At 36.1% G+C, this 18,662-nt stretch overlaps 1 protein-coding gene across 1 annotated transcript in view; it reads left to right on the forward strand.

The window, feature by feature from the left end:
• CPLANE1 (ciliogenesis and planar polarity effector complex subunit 1) overlaps positions 1-16,980 on the forward strand; it is a 61,731-nt gene extending 44,751 nt beyond the window's left edge. The window contains exons 37-53 of the mRNA XM_075741321.1: positions 380-434; positions 1,037-1,141; positions 1,617-1,709; positions 2,533-2,645; positions 2,881-3,079; positions 3,356-3,600; positions 5,349-5,442; positions 6,359-6,526; positions 7,963-7,993; positions 9,395-9,526; positions 11,360-11,525; positions 12,786-12,847; positions 13,287-13,451; positions 14,185-14,297; positions 14,643-14,726; positions 16,113-16,282; positions 16,697-16,980. Coding sequence (XP_075597436.1) covers positions 380-434; positions 1,037-1,141; positions 1,617-1,709; positions 2,533-2,645; positions 2,881-3,079; positions 3,356-3,600; positions 5,349-5,442; positions 6,359-6,526; positions 7,963-7,993; positions 9,395-9,526; positions 11,360-11,525; positions 12,786-12,847; positions 13,287-13,451; positions 14,185-14,297; positions 14,643-14,726; positions 16,113-16,282; positions 16,697-16,837 — 2,136 coding nt within the window. The 3' untranslated portion in view covers positions 16,838-16,980. The remainder of the gene's footprint in view (positions 1-379; positions 435-1,036; positions 1,142-1,616; positions 1,710-2,532; positions 2,646-2,880; positions 3,080-3,355; positions 3,601-5,348; positions 5,443-6,358; positions 6,527-7,962; positions 7,994-9,394; positions 9,527-11,359; positions 11,526-12,785; positions 12,848-13,286; positions 13,452-14,184; positions 14,298-14,642; positions 14,727-16,112; positions 16,283-16,696) is intronic.
• The last annotated feature ends 1,682 nt before the right edge of the window (positions 16,981-18,662 follow it).

Raw genomic sequence — 18,662 nt, forward strand, 5'->3', positions numbered from 1 at the left:
CTGGGCCATACTATACGTTCTTTGAGACTTCCCTGTCCAGTAAAGCAGCTAGAGAGCCTCACCAGAACTGGGAGATGTTAATTATGGTACACAGAGATAACACATACTGGAAGAAGGAGTAATTTGTGTTCCTGCAGATCACCCCAAGTTCCATATGGGAAAGAATGTTACATAGTCAGTAATTCCACTAAGTTGGAATGGATCAGAAGAATTAAAAAAGGGGATAAGAAAAATACATTACAATGATGATTGTTTTGTTTGGTTGGTTTTGTTTTTCAAATTTTTACTCAAAGGAGGTATATTGGAAAGTTAACAGCATCAAGAAAGCCTTTAATTGGCACTGGAACTTTTAAGTTAATTCTTTTTCTTCTTACATTAGGAACAACAAGCAAAATCTACATCTTACGTTCAGGATGGTTTTTTCATTTCAATGGGCAAGTATAAGTCTTTGTAATGCCTTGAGTGCTTAAATCAAGGAACAGAAGTTTGTTAGATTTCAAAGGAAAAATGTATAGTCATCAAGATGTTAAAAACACAAATTGTGTAGTCTGTGGGCACTACAGCATAATGGCTTATGGAATCTTTCCCCAGAAAATTATGAAAACCTTTCAGGATGCATAACAGATATGCAGTCTTTTTTTGGGATAGTCAGTTTTTAGGGGATTGATGTGGAGAGAGGTGCAGGCAAATTTAAGATCTCATATCATTATCTGTAAACTCAGAATAATTCTCCTGAAAATTACAGAAGTATTTTAAGTTTTCTTAAAAATAAGTGATAAACTTGTATTTATGTTTATAAGCAATAGACTTTATGAAATAATAACTGTATATTGAGTGAATTTCAGTAACTATGGTTCACAATGATTTATGTTCATGTGGTTTATTCATCAGAAGAATGCTGTAAGGTTAAAATTATTTCAGAATTGCAAAGAAAAATCTGGTGGAGCCCTTAGTTTTGAATTGATATCATTGCTTTCATAGATTCCTAATTCTTGCATTATTTGTAGAAACCTACTGTGTATTATCACGTTTATAGAGACAACGGAGGAAGCAATTACTACTTCAGCAGATGTATATGATTCAGCATCTACAGGGAAAAAGCCAGCAGAAACTCAAGATACAAGCACAAACACTCACCCAGGTAAGTGCTAACTGTGTGACATACAACAGCTAACTATTTCTGATGTTGTTTCTTCTTAATTGTGATATTTGATCAGCTTTCAAAATGGAGTAAGTTTTTCAAGGGAAAAACAGGTTTTTGTGCTGTAGCTTTTTGTTTGAAAAAGTATTAAACCAGCAGATATTGGAATATAAATTACAAAATATTAGCCAAAATAATTATAAATAAAAATATTACTGATACAATTATGTAAGTTTCCACATGCTTTCTGTAAGTCAATTCTGCTGTGACTTTTTCTGAAAGCTTAACTTAGCTTGACTTTATCCAAATACATTTTTAGACAATGTTTCACATGTGACTGAAATTTGTTTCCCTGCCTCTTCAGTGCAATTTGGCTTTGATTGTGAGCTGGGAAATCAGAAACGTATATTCAGATAATGCCATTGGTGTCTTTACCTTCCTTAAACTCATGTATTTTGGTTTTTTTCCTATCAAGTGCTCAAATCGTATCAGGATGTTGGAATCAGTGCTGGAAATGAAGTTTCTGAAGTTCAAAAAAATGAGTCTGTCGTGTCTGTTCCTGTGTCAGGTATGGCTTCAGTCTTTCTTTACTTCATTTGTTGTTTGGGAAGTCTATAAAAATATTAAGATTTTAACATGGTTTTTGTACATGAGGTAGCTTAATGCAGGATATAGATAAGAAGATGATAATTTATCTGACTTCTTGAAACTAAATGTGAAATAATTGTAATACTGTTTATGAAAAGTTTGGCTGGAATTTTTCATGGTGCAGTGTAGCTATGCTTTTGTATTCCTGTATGAGGAGGGACATTTGTGGATTTTAGCTTGATTTTGGTGCCACTTAATCTTAGGAAGTTGATGTTATGTAGATCAAATGGATAGACCAATGGGATATTAAGACAGATCACGGGTCCATGGGAAATCAAGCTTTAGTAGCCTAGCTAATTATACAATTGTTCCATGTACCTGATAAGAGGTGTAAAAGCTATATGCCAAATAACTATGTTCTAGTCTCAAGTAGGAATTTTATTTCCAATAAGTCATCTTTTGGGTCAGTTTATAGAGCAAAAAACAGATTGGGCTAAGGAAGATTTATTTTGGTTTGGGTTTTCTCTCTCCATTTTATAAATCCTACGTAGAATTCGGTACCTAAGTATTTTCCCTGTAGTGCCAAGTGACCATATTAATTCTAATTTATCACCAAAATGAAAAATAATTTAGTAATTTATTGTTAGAAGCAAACATTAAAGAAACCTATTAAGCTACATTGTCTATCTTTATTTTTTAAAAGAAATGTTAATCAAAGCTCTTCTTATCATTTAGAGAATGCAGACCTGTTTCCAAATAGTTTGTCTGAAAGTACAACACTGACTATTATTCTTTTCTCATAGAATCATCTAGTGCCCCTGAGATACTACCACCAGGCATGTATTCAAACCTGAGATTCCCCACTGAAGTGAATGAGACACCTTTACAAACCTTTCTGTCAGATGCCCCTGATTTGGTTAGTGATCCAATGTATATATGGTTAAAACGCATTTTAAGTATACTGTGTGTCTTACCTCATTAATCTGGGTTCTTTATATCTGGATGAGTCATCTGTAGGGAGGATTACATTTATTTTGTCTCCAAAACAAAAAGTGGTAAGAGTTAAACACAGGAAATGGTTAACAATGTACTGTAAATAATATGTGCAAAACACATACTGTATAATTCTTCATAATCTTGTTCTTGTTTAGAGTGAACGTGAATATATCAGTGTGATTGATATTGAAGACAGTGACATCCTTAACACTTTGGCCATGATACCTGAGTCTGCACAAGAGATAGCTACTGCACAGCAAAATGAGAAGTTTGAAATTCCATCTACTGCAAAACTTCATCATATGACAGCTTCTGTTACTAATGCAATTCCACCCAAGGTGCTTCAGAAGAAAGGTAAGCCATTTTGTTTTTAAATCAGGAAAAAAAAGCCATACACTTCTACTGTAATACTCCTACCTCCCACAGAAAATGTGCAGCCTTTCCACAACTCACCTTCTGCTTTTTTTAGTCAAAAACATTTATACATCTGACTTCTTTTGTGATGACTCCTGCTGAAACATACAATTAGATATAGCACAGATGCCTAATTACTGGCAGTACTTGAATGCCTGCAGCTTGTTCAGTGCTGTTGGTGCACTGTTGTTTGGTTGGTTGTTTTTTTGTTTCAAGACAATCATCTGAAAACTGTGGCAAGCCAAGTGCAAAAGGAAGATAAGAAGTTAGATTGTGCTAGAGATGGTGTAACTTGGAACATAGTACATGAAGATGACCAAACTTTTCCTTCTTCAGGGCTTCCATCCAAAGTAATTGGCAAAGACTACTTGTCCACAAAGCAGCAGGAAATGGATATGCAATTACAGACACTACAGAACATAACAGAAAATATGGAGGAGGATTTAAGAAATGCCAAACTGGTGAGTTCTGACTGCTAACTGTTGTGTCTGAAACTGTTTATTTCAGCTAAAGACAAAATTTACATTTTGGAATGATGTATTTTCAAATCTGCTTAGTATATGTTGAGAGACATCAAGAATAACATACAGTTCTTTCACATTTAGTGCTGCATCTTTTGGCTGATACAGTTACTTACAATGCTCCAAATGCTGGCCAGAGTTGTGATGTTCTTAGTGAATGGGCAGAATGTATTTAATTTCTCTGTAAATAGGAAAATGGAATAGGACAAAAGTTCAGGCTGAGCAGGAGACCTTTTTGGCAAAGATTTCTATAGTTGTGCCTGTGCAGAATATTATATGACTATTTCTGGAACCTGTTCCTATTTATATCATAAAATATTTGCATTTTTAATGTCCTTATTTTACTTATTTAGATTTATAAATACATTTTGGACATAGTGTATTCAGATGATTTTATATAGAGTTCAGGAATTACTATTTTATAGGTCATGACAAAGATAACAATAAAAAGTTAAAAATTTTCAACAGACTGACCTCTTCATACTGTGTCTAGTTTAATTTGCCTAAACCTTTAGGTTTGGCTGATTTTAGGTGTATTTGAAATGGAGAATGCTGGCAATTATTTCTTCACATTACTTTTTGACTTTTTTATTATGTTTAGATCAAACTGGGAGTGACTAATTAAGAATGAGCCAGTAGGTTCTGACTTTACCTAGCTGGTAAAAAAAAAAAAATTCTTTGCACGTCTGTCATGGTTTAGCCCCAGTCAGCAGCTGAGCACCACACAGCCACTCACTCACTCCTCACCTCCTCCTTTTCCACCCCCTCCCTCCCCCCCCACCCCACAATGGGATGGGGAGGAGAATGGGAAGGAAAAGGCAAGGACAATATCAAGAAAACTAAGTCAATTTCTAGTTCCTGCAGACATGGCTTAATACAGAATGAATTCAGTAGCACTGTGTAATTCCACAGGATCTACTTTTTGTATAATCATTCAAACTAAGCATCCATTCACAGAATTGTAAGGACCTCATTGTGTCACCTACATACAGTTATTACACTAAGGTGGATTATCAAGGTGATTATCTAGCCAGACTTTTAAAAGCTTCTAGTGAAAAAAAATCTTAGCATATTCTTTCTTTGTTTCAACATTTCACTGCATTTGGATTTTAAAACTTCTTCTGGATATCTAGCCAAATCCTGAAGATAAACCCAATTTCTTCAGTGCATGCTAATTGGTCATTCCTTCTATAACAGTTTCTTAGGTATTAGAAATCAGTTTTCAGGCCTGTTCTTTGGAAGAATAATGTTCAGTAAAATGTCTCAATCTAGGTTAGTCAGTTTTAGTTTTCACTTTCTAGTTTTAAACTTCAGGAAAGTCCTGACTTGTGAAGAATATGGAAATAAATATATTTCCATGATTTTTAGATAAAATATATTGGAAAACTCCAGCTATTTTAAAAATAATGTGATCAATAGAAGTTCACAAGAATAATACGGTTCATATGTATTTTTCTCAGAGTTAGAGTACAGAAGGTTGAACTCTTTAGATGAAATTAATCTACTTGAGCTACTTTGATTCCTGAACTATTTTCTTAGTTTTAAATCAGGATACTACCATTGAAATGTTTATAAGATTCTGAGGAAAAAAAATATTTAAAGGAAACTTTGCATGAATATGTGCTGTGTAAGTCTCAGAAATACCTTGAGGAATGTATCGTTACTTAGTTTTTTGATTTCATTTATAGCTAGTGAAAATAATAGAAGATTTTGAAATGACTGCCAATTCAGACCTTGGTGCTTGTCCTTCGTTCTCTGAAGATGTTAGAGTCATTGGTGACGGTATGTGTTCAGTTAACATAAGGATAGTAAACTTGCAATTGAATATTAAACTTGACTAACTTTTAATTACTGCTGAAGTTTAATGCAATCCCAAAAGGTGTTGTTGAAATATGCACCAAAAATCAAAAATATGAGAAAAATAAAAGGTAGAAACTCTGAATATTATGGGTACCGCTTCAACAAAAATGCATTTGAAAATACCTGTATACTTTGATATTTTCCAAAATGGCTATGGAGGACTTGGGTATAGGATTTTAAAGATGATAGTATGTATTTCCATTGTATCATCTAATCAAAATATGATGCTTAGGAGTGCTTTGCTTTCTCATATAAAAGGATATGAAATTTGTCCTCATTTTTCTCCGTGTATATAAAGAAACTTTTTTTCATGCATCTTTGATGGCTATTTAGTTGTAATATCTGCTGATTTTAATAAAAGCTTACATCAACCTAACTGTTTGCTAGAGCTGATGTATTGAATAATTTATTGTTTATATAAAAATTGTCTATATATTACCTGTTTACTTACAGCTACTGTACTACTTCAGGTCCAATTTACAGTCATACCAGAACATAGTCCAATCTACTTACGAAGTTAATACAAAGTCAAGTGTAGAACCAAATCATGGCTATATCTATATTTATACATAAGACAATATGTAAGATGTCCATTAGCCTCACATAGAGCAACTAATAGTTTAGTCTTTTTGTATACAAGTACAGGACTGGTACATTACATCACAGCTCTGGTAGTGCCTTTTCATAGGGAGGCACAACTGATCTATGTTCAGATTGTTCTAGACTTGACACATAAACTAAATAGTGCCACTTAGATATCTATGAGTGATAGTTTTTGCATTGTGGGTCTTTTTTTCATTGGTCTACACTAATTACTATATTTATTATATTTTCACAGAATCAGAACATTATTTGAGGAGCATGATTTTTGAAGATGTTACAGATGATGAAAAGAAAGGCTTAAACTTGGAATATCCTGTACCCAGTTATACTACATTGGAAGTACACTCTCCTGCCTTTGCAGTCTCTGCTTCTAACTTTCCCAGTGGCATAAAGTCATGTTCTGGTATAATCTTTAATATTTATTTTCCCCTTTTTCTCCTTTTAAAAATAAGTAAACCTTTTCTTCCTGGTGTAATACTTTCTCATTGCTATTACACAGAATGTTACGTAACACAGTGAGGTCATAAAAGTCAGTTGTCAGTCTTTCTAGATTGCATTATTTATAATGGCTTCATGGATGTGTATTCATAATGAAGTTATATGTTACATGATGGAACGGTATCACTAAGCTTTGAAAACAGTTCAGCAGTGAGTTATACTTGCACTCAAATTTACCATTATTGAAAGAAAATGAATAACTTTGGGTTACACTGAAACTCATCACTGTGCTGATTTGTAATTATTTAGTTAAGTGTACATGAATATAAATAGGCACAGTGCCACAGAACACTCATAGCTTCCTCCCAAAGCCGTCTTTATCATCTCTGTCATTCTCCTACATTCTAGAGAGGTGAGATCTCAAATAAATTCAATGCACATCAGCAAAATAAATTGTTTTATGTCACTATACAGTACCTACTGGCTGTGTCCTAAAACATAATTTTATGAGGTCTCAATTTTGCAAACTGACAGTAAATTGATTTTTGCAATTATGAAGATTGCAGTGGCATTAAAAGGAGGAGGAAAAATCACTATGCAAGCAACCTCTTGTCTGTGTTTAAAAACATAGTGTCTTATTTTGTCTGTATATTGCCTGCATTGCTTGCATTCAAGCTTCAAAAAATGATACCTACTCTGTAGAGATGAACACGTGTTTGACAGTCACATTTGCAGCAATTTATCTTGAAAGGTGTTAAAACATGGTTCCTATATCTGCATACAGAAGTGAATCTCAAATGGCATGTGCACCCAGATAAAATTTATAAACAGTAATACACTTAGTTTTCTCTTTAAATATAAACTTCTTACTGGCAAGCTAAGAAAACTGTAGGTGATACTGAGTTTCAACTATAATTTTTTGAGAGTACAGTTTAGCTTAGGAAGCATAATAGTGCTCTTCATCCAAGACATCCATACTGCTTTTCAGCTACATTTCCCGAATTCCAGGAGTTCGAAGCCTGGCTTCAAGTAAGTGGCAAATGTTAATTTTCCATAAAATGCTGTGTAGTTAATTGGAACAGATCATTTTGTTAGTTAGAACTGGTAAGTTTATTTTGATCATGGCAGAAGACTGACAACAGTGATCTCATCTTCCTAGCAAAACTGCCCGTATCAGTCAGGGAGCTGTTAATTAGTCCTCTGAAGACTCTGTATTAACCCAGCAGTCGATGACAGACTCTCTCACAGGTCGTTATGCCTATGTACAATATTTATTTGTTTTTAATGTCAACATATTCAGGTTGATACATTTCTGTATTTTATCCCACAGGCTGTTTAATGTATGTATTAGTTTGTGTAGAAGTGCAAGGCTTTTGTTAACAAAGGCTGTTTCTGTTTCAGGTTTTCACATATGTGGAGACCCATGTGATAGGTATGTGTTTTGAAATTGGTTTTGTTGAAAATTTGTTTACTTTAAACTCCTATTAAAACAAGGACTGTTAAGGTGGAACTATCACTTACATAAAAATCTAGGCATTCATATTCAAGCTGAATAAAAGCCTGTTTATTAGTTATTTTCAGGCATTTACTGTCTTTGGTAGTGCCTGTTAGATTTACTTTATGCAAAAGTTGCAGAACCTTTCAAAGTTGCTTTCTAGTTACAAGTAGCAGAGCTGTTAATGTAGATGCTGCTAATGTCTATGTGCATTTGTTATTTTTCCTATTTGCGAAACACTGGTTTCGAACAAGTACATGTAACTGCTGCTAGTAGTCATCTACTGAGACCAGCTATCACCAGCAAGTTTTTGAAGTGTTACAATATGAACATTGTAAAGCGACAGATGAAAGATTTCAAAACTGGAATGAACTAATGCATTAAATAAAACGGTCTGACATACATATTTTTTACTGCTCTTAGTCTTCTGGATCCAGTTGTGCAGTAGAAATCACTAGCTGGCTTCCTTTTCCTCCTGGTCATTTTGCTCAGTTACCCACCTCTATTTTTTTGCTTTAAGCATAGCAGCAAACTGAATAGTTTAGTTTATTTTTAAAGTATTTTAAGTGAAACTGCTTGTTGTGACTGAAGTAGATTAGGGAGGTGATTACATAACCTTGAGGATGGATGTGAGGCAATAAACTTAGGCAGATTGTGATTTTTACCCAAAGGAGTAAGTTAAAGGAACTGTAGCTTGTAATCATAAACTATGTGAGGTTTGTTTTTTATTGAGAGCACTGATGAAGAGAGGAAGGAAATGGGTAGAATTGAGGTAAAACTATTCTGTCACTCGTACTGATTCTTGCTCAGAAGGTCATTGAGAGCTGGGCTTCCTGAAAGTGGCAGCATCCACAGCCATATCTCAGCATGGGCAGCAGTACAAACCCTGTGGCTGGGAGGCTCAGCCTCCTCGAGGCCAGCAATGTTCATGCACCCTGGTGGAGCTCAGGCATTTCAGCTCTGGATGGTGCCGTATTTCTAGATGATTTATTTAAAGCCCTCTTTGCCTGCAGTTCCCTGATGTTAATCAGCTCTCGCTCATCCTGTCCCATTCTCACTGTGGAGCTACAAAGTTGGCTGAAGTGTACATGATGACAGCAAAGCTAAGGTGATGGCTGGTAACTTTTTAAAAACAGCATACCTACGCATTGTCCAGGTATTGCTTGTGTGCACTAACACAGTGAGGTGTAGGGGAAAGAAAATTCAGTCCAAAGGCTTGTGGTAAAAAAACCTGAATATTCTTCTTTTAAGCATGAAGGGAAGAATTTTGGCTGCTTGTTCTTACACGCATGTTCTACTTTAAATTGGTAACTTTTTTTTTCTCTGCCTAATTTTAAGCTCTTTAGAAGACCCCCGGCAAATTAGTGGTCTGAATGGTGTTACTGACATCAGTAGTGATCTTGTAGTAGAAGGTGATGCCTCTCTGTTGGAGCTGGGCTTAACAAAAACACAAGCTAAGAAAATCTCTAGGTAATACCATGGCTATTTTTTATTACATGTTAGTTAAATAATTTTAACTCTCTATATTATTCACATAGCTCACACCCTGTAAACAATGGAAGCAAGCATGTGATTTGAGTTGACGTTAGTGGGACTAGTATTAGAACTGTTTAATAGCCGCTATTTTACTGGCCGTTATTGTCAAATGTACTAATTGGTTTTTTATTATTTTGGTTTCAATATTCTTTCCTTCCTACTTGCTTGTTCCTTCTTCTACCAGGTATAGGCTGGAGCACAACTATATACAGCAGATTCAGTTCAACCAAGGGGACTGGAGCCTTCTAAAGCAGTTCTGAAAGACAGAATAGAAGTCTCCTGTCAGTAGCAAGGCAGCTTCAGAAACTTCCAGCCCTAGACTCCAACTTGTCATGCTCTCCTCTGTGCTGGAGATTTCTACACCTTCCTGACTGTCATTATAAAATCAGCTGTGTTCTTTCCTGAGATAGATTGAAATTACAGCTGTTTCCTACTCCTGTTTGTGATATCAGTTGCTTACAAGGCAAAAATACAGCTGTTCAGGACACCAGACAACCTGTTATGTTGGTGCAATGGTTCACACCAGTCTAAGATACCTGCTTCAGGATGTTCTAGTGACTCATTTAAGCAGAGTGTAGTGCTCTGGTTTACTTGTTCTAACATTTATTCGAATTCTAAAAGGAGCTCAGATCATAATATCCTTGTGATCCTTCGAGAATTCCAAATGCTATAGTTATGACATTGATATATCAATGTTGTTAGCTGAACTGTTTTGTGCAATTATGTGAATATTTTCAAAATCACTGAAAATTTCAGAAACATATTCAAGTAGTATTTAATCAAACCTGACCAAAGACCTAAAGACAACTCAGTTTCACATACTTACTTTCACATATGACTCTCAATACTTCTGATAATGATGCTTCCCTTTGCTATAAAGTAAATCACTTTCAAATGTGTCAAATTTCTTCTAATCCCTTGAGGGCTTTAATGCTTCAATATATAAGCTTTCTGTTGAACTGCAGCTACTAGAGATACCTTTTTTTCCAGTACTCATATGTTCTGTTGATTCTGGAATTAGTAGTGCCTGCCAGTCTTGAAAATGAGGTAAGTTTCAAAATGGCCTGCAAAAAATGAGGCATTTAAAATGGAAATGCTTCTCTTGGAAAATCTCGTATTTAATTTTTACATCAGTGCTTTTAGTTTTACAGTGAAGAAAATATTTATTACCCAGCTGCTTACTTTAAAGGCTATTGCAAGGTGAATTAGTAGGTATTTCTGAAGAAGTCTGAAGATGAACTTAGGTTAGCATTTCTTATTGGCTGTTTTTCTGTTGTTAGTATTCTGAGTTAGTGTTTGTAAAATTACTTTGTACAGATAGACTTACAAAGGAGTTCATAGGTCGAGGCGAGGGAACAAAAAAGATGATAGAATCTCACTGGTCTTTTTTTTCTTTTTAGATACTTATACCATACACACTTAAAAATGAAAGATCAAAGCAAAATGACTTTCAGTTTTTTTCTGTGCCAATTATCCTATAAAGACAATAACAGATGGTCCACATTTAAAGCTTTGGTCCTATTATCTGAATATAGTTGACAAACAGAAGAAGAATTTTAGGCAATGTTTTGGAAATTAGCTGTGTGCCAGGATTTTATGAAGTAAAATTTTGTGAAAGAAAATTTCCCCATTTTTTTTGGTACTTATACTGTCAGCTGAGTCAGAATTTTAAAAGCATTACAGTATTTTTGTTATATCATGTGTAGCCACCGTTGTTTGCAGTTTAAGGGATGTGCTAGATTATTTCCCATTTACATCTGCACTCAGGGTTCATGATTCTGCTGCTGGACATTCTCAAAAAACAGAAAAGGAGAAGAAAGAGTTACAAGCGTGGATGAAAAGAAAGCAAAAGGAAAGAATGAGAGAGTATGTGAGGAAAGTGGATGAACAAAGACAGAAGGAGCGTAATCCATTCAACCTAAGAAAGAATGTGGTAAGAATAATGGGTAACTGTTTTGTATTGAACAAGTGTTGATTGTCCAGGTTAGATAATATAAAGTCTGTCAGTGGTGGTTTTTTCCTATTTTAATGCTGATTTTTTTATATGTATGATTTTATGGGAACTCGCCATAGTTGTATCAGAAGTGATCTGTAAGCAACTTACCCCAGTGTTTCTTACCAGCTGCAGTAATCACAGCTGGCTGCAGGTGGCAATTCTGCCCTGTCCCCCAGCTCTGGATTCTGGAAGTATAATCCTCTGACTGTAATGGAAATAGGTGTAACATTCACTGAATTGTGCTGGAAATAACTGAGGGGAAAAAAAGATACAAAAGTAGTTCAGAAATAATTTCCCAATCAGTATTAAGTCTTAAAATATGCATTTGTCATGTGGATCCCTTCAGGACCTGAAAAGACACTGCCAAGTCAGGGGAAGCTCCAGGGTTACAGGAGATAAGACCTAGCAACAGCAAATATATTCCTGTATGTTTTACTCATCAGTTAAATGTAGGGTATGCTGTAAATTCTTTCTGCTGAAGCACTACTGGTTTTAACTCCCAAGCAGCAAACATGTAACACACAAAAATTTCCTGTTACTAAATAATTCAATTGTATTCACTTTTAGAAAGAGTAACAGATCTCATCCATGAAATACATTTTTTCCCCTGTTTTTAAACAGTTTGTCAGAGCTGAACTTGGCTGCTCTTTTGTACATACCTAGAGAGAAGTGATTGAGGAAAAATGGGTCCTGCTTCTCTCCCGCTCCTCTGTTTCCAACCCATAGATATATACTTGATGCTTTTGTTATAGGCTTTTCTCCTGAAATCATTTTAGAAGAAAACATTAAAAAATTCAAATTGTACTCTAGCAAACACAGGTAAAACTGCAACCTTGCTGTGTTTTTTAAATTAATTACTGCTAGGAACATCACTGATTTTTAGGAAACTGAAGGTGAGGCCATTTGAAACTTTAATCTTGACAGTGAAGACATCTTCTTAGGAATGTTATTTTATTTTGGGCATATGAGATATGGAAGGTGTGACTGCAAGCTTTCAGTATAATTTTAGAGACTGGAAGTTTATAGATACAATCTTGTCTGAATTTCCTGGGCCATATGCTTTTATATTGTTTTTCATTCTTGAGAGTGTCTTAAACAGTAACTTTCAAGTCAAATAGGTCCATGTTTTGAGAGCGAGAGGTTGGAATGAGACCAAAACACAGAATAAGTTAATGATTGTTGTACTTTCTTGCACAGCATTGTAGTCCTACTTCAAAGGATATTAAATTGTTCCAGAAGAAGAAAGAAGAAAAAGACAAGTAAGTTGCTATAAATGTAACTTGTGGTATTCTTACTCATATATTAATGTTCCTGTCTTAAGGAAGAGGTAATTTTAACTATCTTGTCTATGAAACTTCAGATATGAATGGCATTCCAACCAAAGGCATAAATAATTTGTGTTTGCTTTACCATTTAGGAAAACTCTGAACATGTTTCATCCTTTGACTGTATTTTTCACTTTCAAAATACCAATTTTTCTTTTTCCCCCCAACATCGACTGATTCATTTTGTCAGACCTATTGTTAATAAATGTTTTAGCATTTTGCTAATAATCTTAAAAGGGTTAGCATACCTTCTCTGAAATTGCAAAACCATGTTCTTCTGTTCTGGTTACCATGTAGCCTTACAAGACTCGCAAGCCATCTGCAATTAAATGAGTGATAGCGTGAGTTAATACGTAATGTTATTTCTCCATAGAGCCCTGTTATCTGAGCATCACAATATGAGAATATCACAAGCACTTTCTCTGATGAATGAAATGTTATCTGAAACAAAAGTGTTATCTGCAAATGAACATAGACCATTGTCCAGGACAAGATCACCCCAAGAGTACAGAAAAAGACATATGGCATCTGCTAAAGGGTAACAACTTTAAAGGTTAACCTTGCTCTGACGTATTGGTGTCTTTACCACACTTCATATTAGTCTGCAATTTGTATCTAGTTGGTATAGGATTAGCATGAGAGAACCTTTATGTTCTGGGACAAAGATATACTTTGTCGGGATGAGAGGAGTCGTAAATTCCTGTACTAGTCTTCTTAGAACCACTAGTGCAAATCTTGGAAGGATCCTTAAAGTATACTTTTTGTTCTACATACAATTTTCTGTTTTCCAGAAGAATAGGAGGAACTGTCAACTACCAGACTTAAGTATTTCTTTATCTTTTTTTAATAGGTAAAGTTCCAGGATAGAGTATTAAACTGAAGGTAGTCAGTGCTGTACAGAGACTGCTGGTGGTGTCCAAGGGCAGTTTAAGTACATTGGCCCTGCCAGACTCAGAAGCGCTAAGGAATGTCATGCAGGAGGCCACCTTATGAGTGGCAGTAACTTAGTTTTGTTGGACCCAAACTGTCTCTTTATAAAGGCAGTTTGGTATGTCTTTACTGTGATTGCCAGCAGTTCTGATTCTGGTGAGGCTTATTGGCCCCACAAGCAGTGTGTGATGCTGATCTTCAGCTACGTGGGCCGAAGGTGATTTCTGTGGCCTTTTTGCCTTGTCTGAATAAGCCCTGTTAGATCTAAGTTGTGTGGAGGAATGGTATGTGGTTGACAGTGGTAAGTACTGGGGCTTTGTTGTTCTTTTTTCTTGTTGTAGAGGGCATCCAAACAGTCCTGTTCTGTCAGAAAGAAGCAGAATTGCTGCCAAACCCAGCTTTGGTCATAAAGTACACCGTTTCATGCCAGCTCTTGGTTTCACACAGTCCAGAGGTAAGAACAGAACTTTCTTAATGAAGGCACACACTGAAAATGATCTTCAAGTTACTACTGGATTTTGGGAGGGAGGAACTTCAATACCTATGTAGAAAGTCAGACTTACAATCCTGGATGTTTCCTCTCCTGAGGCTTTTGCAACTGTGCTGTCACTGGCCCGCTAAAAGATGAGAGTTACTTTTCCTTGTAATGTCTTTCTAAATCCAAAGTAGCTTAATTTGCCATAGCATGAGTACTGTGTAATCCAGCAAGCAAGCTCATAGATGAAAATTTTGAAGCATCTTTTGAGTACTTTTGGTCTATTCTACCTAACAGGGGAAATGCTTTCTTTTGTCTTTCCAGGAAATGTCTGTATGGTCCTACAGAGAAGAACTTTCAGAGGAAGAATGGGAAATGCTGCCGACTGTCCTGTTAATTCTAGACACTGTAAGTTACAAAGAGTGCTGTTCAGCTACATAATACAGGGGAAAAATAAGACACATAGAACAGATTTCAGACTACATCGTGGGTAGAATTTGTGCAACACAGGCATCAGATACAGCATTAGTTTAGAAGAATAAAAATAATCATTTTTCCTCCCCATAAAAATCCTTTTTATTACAAACTTGTGAAAGATTTTAATCAATCATCACCTCTGTTTACCTCCTGAATGGAAGTTCAAAGATTACTTAAGCAAATGTGCTAGATTTCAGTGATTTCCTGAAACAGGCATTACGAGTCAGGAGGGATGGAGGACTTGAGTCTTTCTTTCCGCTGAAACCCACAGAGAGAGAGTTAGCAGTGCAGTACACAAGCATTGTGCCTCTCCTTACCTTTCTCTGCTGCTGACTTTCTGAGCCCTTTAAAGTAGGAACTGTCTTTGCTACCCCTCTGTACAGTATCTATTTAAGATACTATTTTGTCGTAATGTTAGAGTGGAAAAATCTATGACTGAACTTTTTTTAAAAAAAATTGGATTTTAGTGACGCTTTTTGTATATACCTGTCTGTGTAGGTCTGGATCCACAAAAGTTTCCTCACATAAATGTTTTCTTCTAATTAAATTCTTTGACAGATGCAGGACTTGATTACAAGAGCAGAATTTCTGATCAGGCAGAAAAAGATTGAGGAGGAAATTAGTCTGAAACTTAGGAAATACTGTGGGTTGATTCCATTCTCCCCTACACCAGAATTATACTAGTGGTATAATAGAGATCCTATTTGGCTAGTCAAACATCAATTTATTTGAGTTGGCAATGCAGGAAAGAGAGAGAAGCTATAGTAAGCAGGTAGGCATTTTTCCTGAATCAGTCACTCACCTCTACTTGTGTGAAAAGTCATTCTCCTCCTCCTTTCCATACATTCTCTCTTTAAACTCTAAATACAGGTTAATTTTTCTCTGTTTTCATGTCACCTTCTTGTATCTGTTTCTCCAGTATATCCTATCACTGCTAAGGGTTTCACTACAGTTCCATGTCTTCTAAGAAGCACAAATCCAGCATTTATATAGTTTTATTCCTCTACCAAATAATGTAGCAATGTCCCTTTTGGGGCACTGCACTGCAGGACCTGGATGCTGTAGGCACCATGCATGGTCACATTCCACCTTGTGTTCTGCCCTGGGGAGACAGTGCAGAGCATGAGGCTGGATGGGACGAGCAGCATTTTCTCACCATAACCCCACATCAGTTCAAGATAACAGGGCATGCTGTTTTTACGCATGTTTACACACAGCTTCAATTCTTAGTGCTTGAAGCTTCTGTTCTCGGGCAAGTTTCAAGATATTCAGAAGAGAACAGCAAGAAATGTTACAGTGCTATGGTTTTCTCCTCAGCCGATGAGTACAGAGTCAGCAGAACCTCAAAACAAAAGCCTCCACATGTTGCCACTTCAGTTCAGACAGAAAGTGTTGATCAAGAGACTGATCGAGACATAGTAAGTCCTTGGACTGTCCCTGATGATGTCCAAAGAATACTGGAAGATACTCATGACTCCTTGTTTCAGGTAGGATGTCTGCTTATTCTGGGAATGATTTGATACCTGCCATTTAACACTTTGTTTACTTCTGCTTTATTTAAAACATGGTTCTCTATTCAAAACATGGATGGGCTAGATGCTGAGGGGCATAGATGGTGATAGTTCAACATAACTGTATTTTGTCTGTACAAGCAAAGACATTCTTTTGAGCTTTGAAAATGAATGTTCTTTATAACAACTGTATAGGCTTGTTGGATGTTGAGGCAACAGGTGCTGGTGGGAGTGCATAAACAGGAAAATAAATTTCATTTGTTGCAGAATAATCACATATATAACTTGATTAGGATATGTTTGAAAAGAGTGGGATCATTTCTACTGGCTGCACAGAGGTCTTGTCTATGAATGATATGTAATGATTCAGCTCATCTTTTCCTCCAATAGGCCCCTGCACAACATCCTGTGAGTTTGTCTCCTCTCGGCATTGTTGACACTGATGGTGTTTCTGAAAGCACAGGAAGTATCCTCAGCAGACTGGACTGGAGTGCAGTTGAGGCTATGATAGCAGATGTGGAAGAGAAGTGAACAAAGTTTCTCAGCTGCTGTGCACTTCCAAACAGTTGCTGGTGTTTGGCTTCATTTTTTAAAATAATCATTATTCTACTTAAAAAGAATCAAGGCTTGCACTGGTTTTCTTCTTAAGCCATGCAGAAACTCACTGTTTTCAGTCTTCCCTAGATGAATTCAAGTCTTTAACGTGTAGTTTGCTTTCCATATGTCTTCAGGTCAGCAAGAACTAAATACAGTTGGTAAATGCAGACCAACAGTCTTAAACAAGAACTTCTGGGCCAGCTACTTTGCCCCTTTCAAATACATAAAAAATTTTATTCTATTTTAAGAGCACTGCACAACAGTTTTACCTTTGTATTTAATATTTAACATCATTACAGATGAAGCTATTTTTGTGACTTAACAATTGTGACAAGCTGATTTAATAAAAGTGAGTTCATTAGTTTCTGCTGTGAAGTGATTTTACACACAGAGCACTGTTATTCCTATGTACCACTGTGACTGTACATGTGTACAGGCATTGCCCTCATCATTTAAACCCAGCTTACTTGTATAATAGTTTAGAGAAATCTTAAAAGAGTTTGAGTGCTGATAGAAGGAGGTACAAACAGTTAGCAATAAATGAAATAATAATACAGACTTTAATTAGGAAAATTAGACAACAGTGTAAGACGCACACTTTCTGAGGTAAAGAAAAATATTGCTATCCATCTATATACTGCTGTTGTGTTAGAACTCTTGTAGCAGCTCCCTGATGCTTGTAGAAAAGTTTCCCATATGTTCAGTGAATATCAACTAGTTGTGGTAGCCTGAAGAGATGCAGCTGTGCTGATTCTTTCTCAACAGCAGTAGTTTTTATTTTTGTAGTGAAGAAAGTTGAAGTTTTCATGGAAGTCAAAATCATGTTAATTCCCAGTGGTTACCCAATACTGTAATAGTTTAAAAAAATATATAAAATTGCATGTTTCTGAGTGAAGCTGCAACTTGGCAAACATCAAGAAATACAGTTCAAAGAAAGCCTGCTATGGGATTACACACAAAACAGGATAGAAATGACAGTTTCTGTAGGCTCAGAGATCAAAACTGGCTGTGTATTTTTAGCAGTCCTCAGAATCTACATCAGCTTGTCCCACATGAGTGGCCAGAGTGCCAAACTCAGTACTGGGAGTGATCATCTCCCAGTGAACAGGGCAAGTACCTTCAAAGAGCCACCCCAAAGCATGAAACTGTGACTTCACTCACAGTTTCAGAACTGTCTCTCTCTAGAGGGGCAGCAAAGAAATCATCAGTAAGTACCTTGTGTTCCTGGTGGAAAGAAAAAAAAAAAAAGTGGAAAAAAAATCCTGGTTTAGCCAAGTATGAAAGTCTCCTTATGATCACAGGCAGCTCTGAGAAGGAAGAGACAGCAGTCAGGGACAAGACAGCAACTTAGAAACCTTGTCCTAAAAAGCTTGTGAAAACTGTATTATACTCAGCCTTTGCTTCAGTTAGAAACATAGAGCATCACAGTCATTAAATGTTAATGGACATGCTGTGATGCACAAACATTAAAAATAATAATTTTAAAAAAGCACTCTCCAGACAAGATTGGAGGTAACAAAAGTGGTAGTTGGCTAGCAGTTGAGTTATACAGGTTACCAAGATTGTATACCTGCTCCCCTAAAGCGGCTTTACTTGTTTGCAAACAAAACTTGTCTGTAAGGAATGCAGACCTTGACAGTAGATGTCTGACGAGGAGAACATTCAGGTAAGTTTAGGAGGGAAGAAATGCAGAAACAAGGCATAAGAATGCTGTTTTTATAAAAATGATGTTTGAAGGACCTTTAGAGTCTTTGCTCAC

This window comes from Balearica regulorum, chromosome Z (genome assembly GCF_011004875.1).
Source record: "Balearica regulorum gibbericeps isolate bBalReg1 chromosome Z, bBalReg1.pri, whole genome shotgun sequence".
Lineage (NCBI taxonomy): Eukaryota > Metazoa > Chordata > Aves > Gruiformes > Gruidae > Balearica > Balearica regulorum.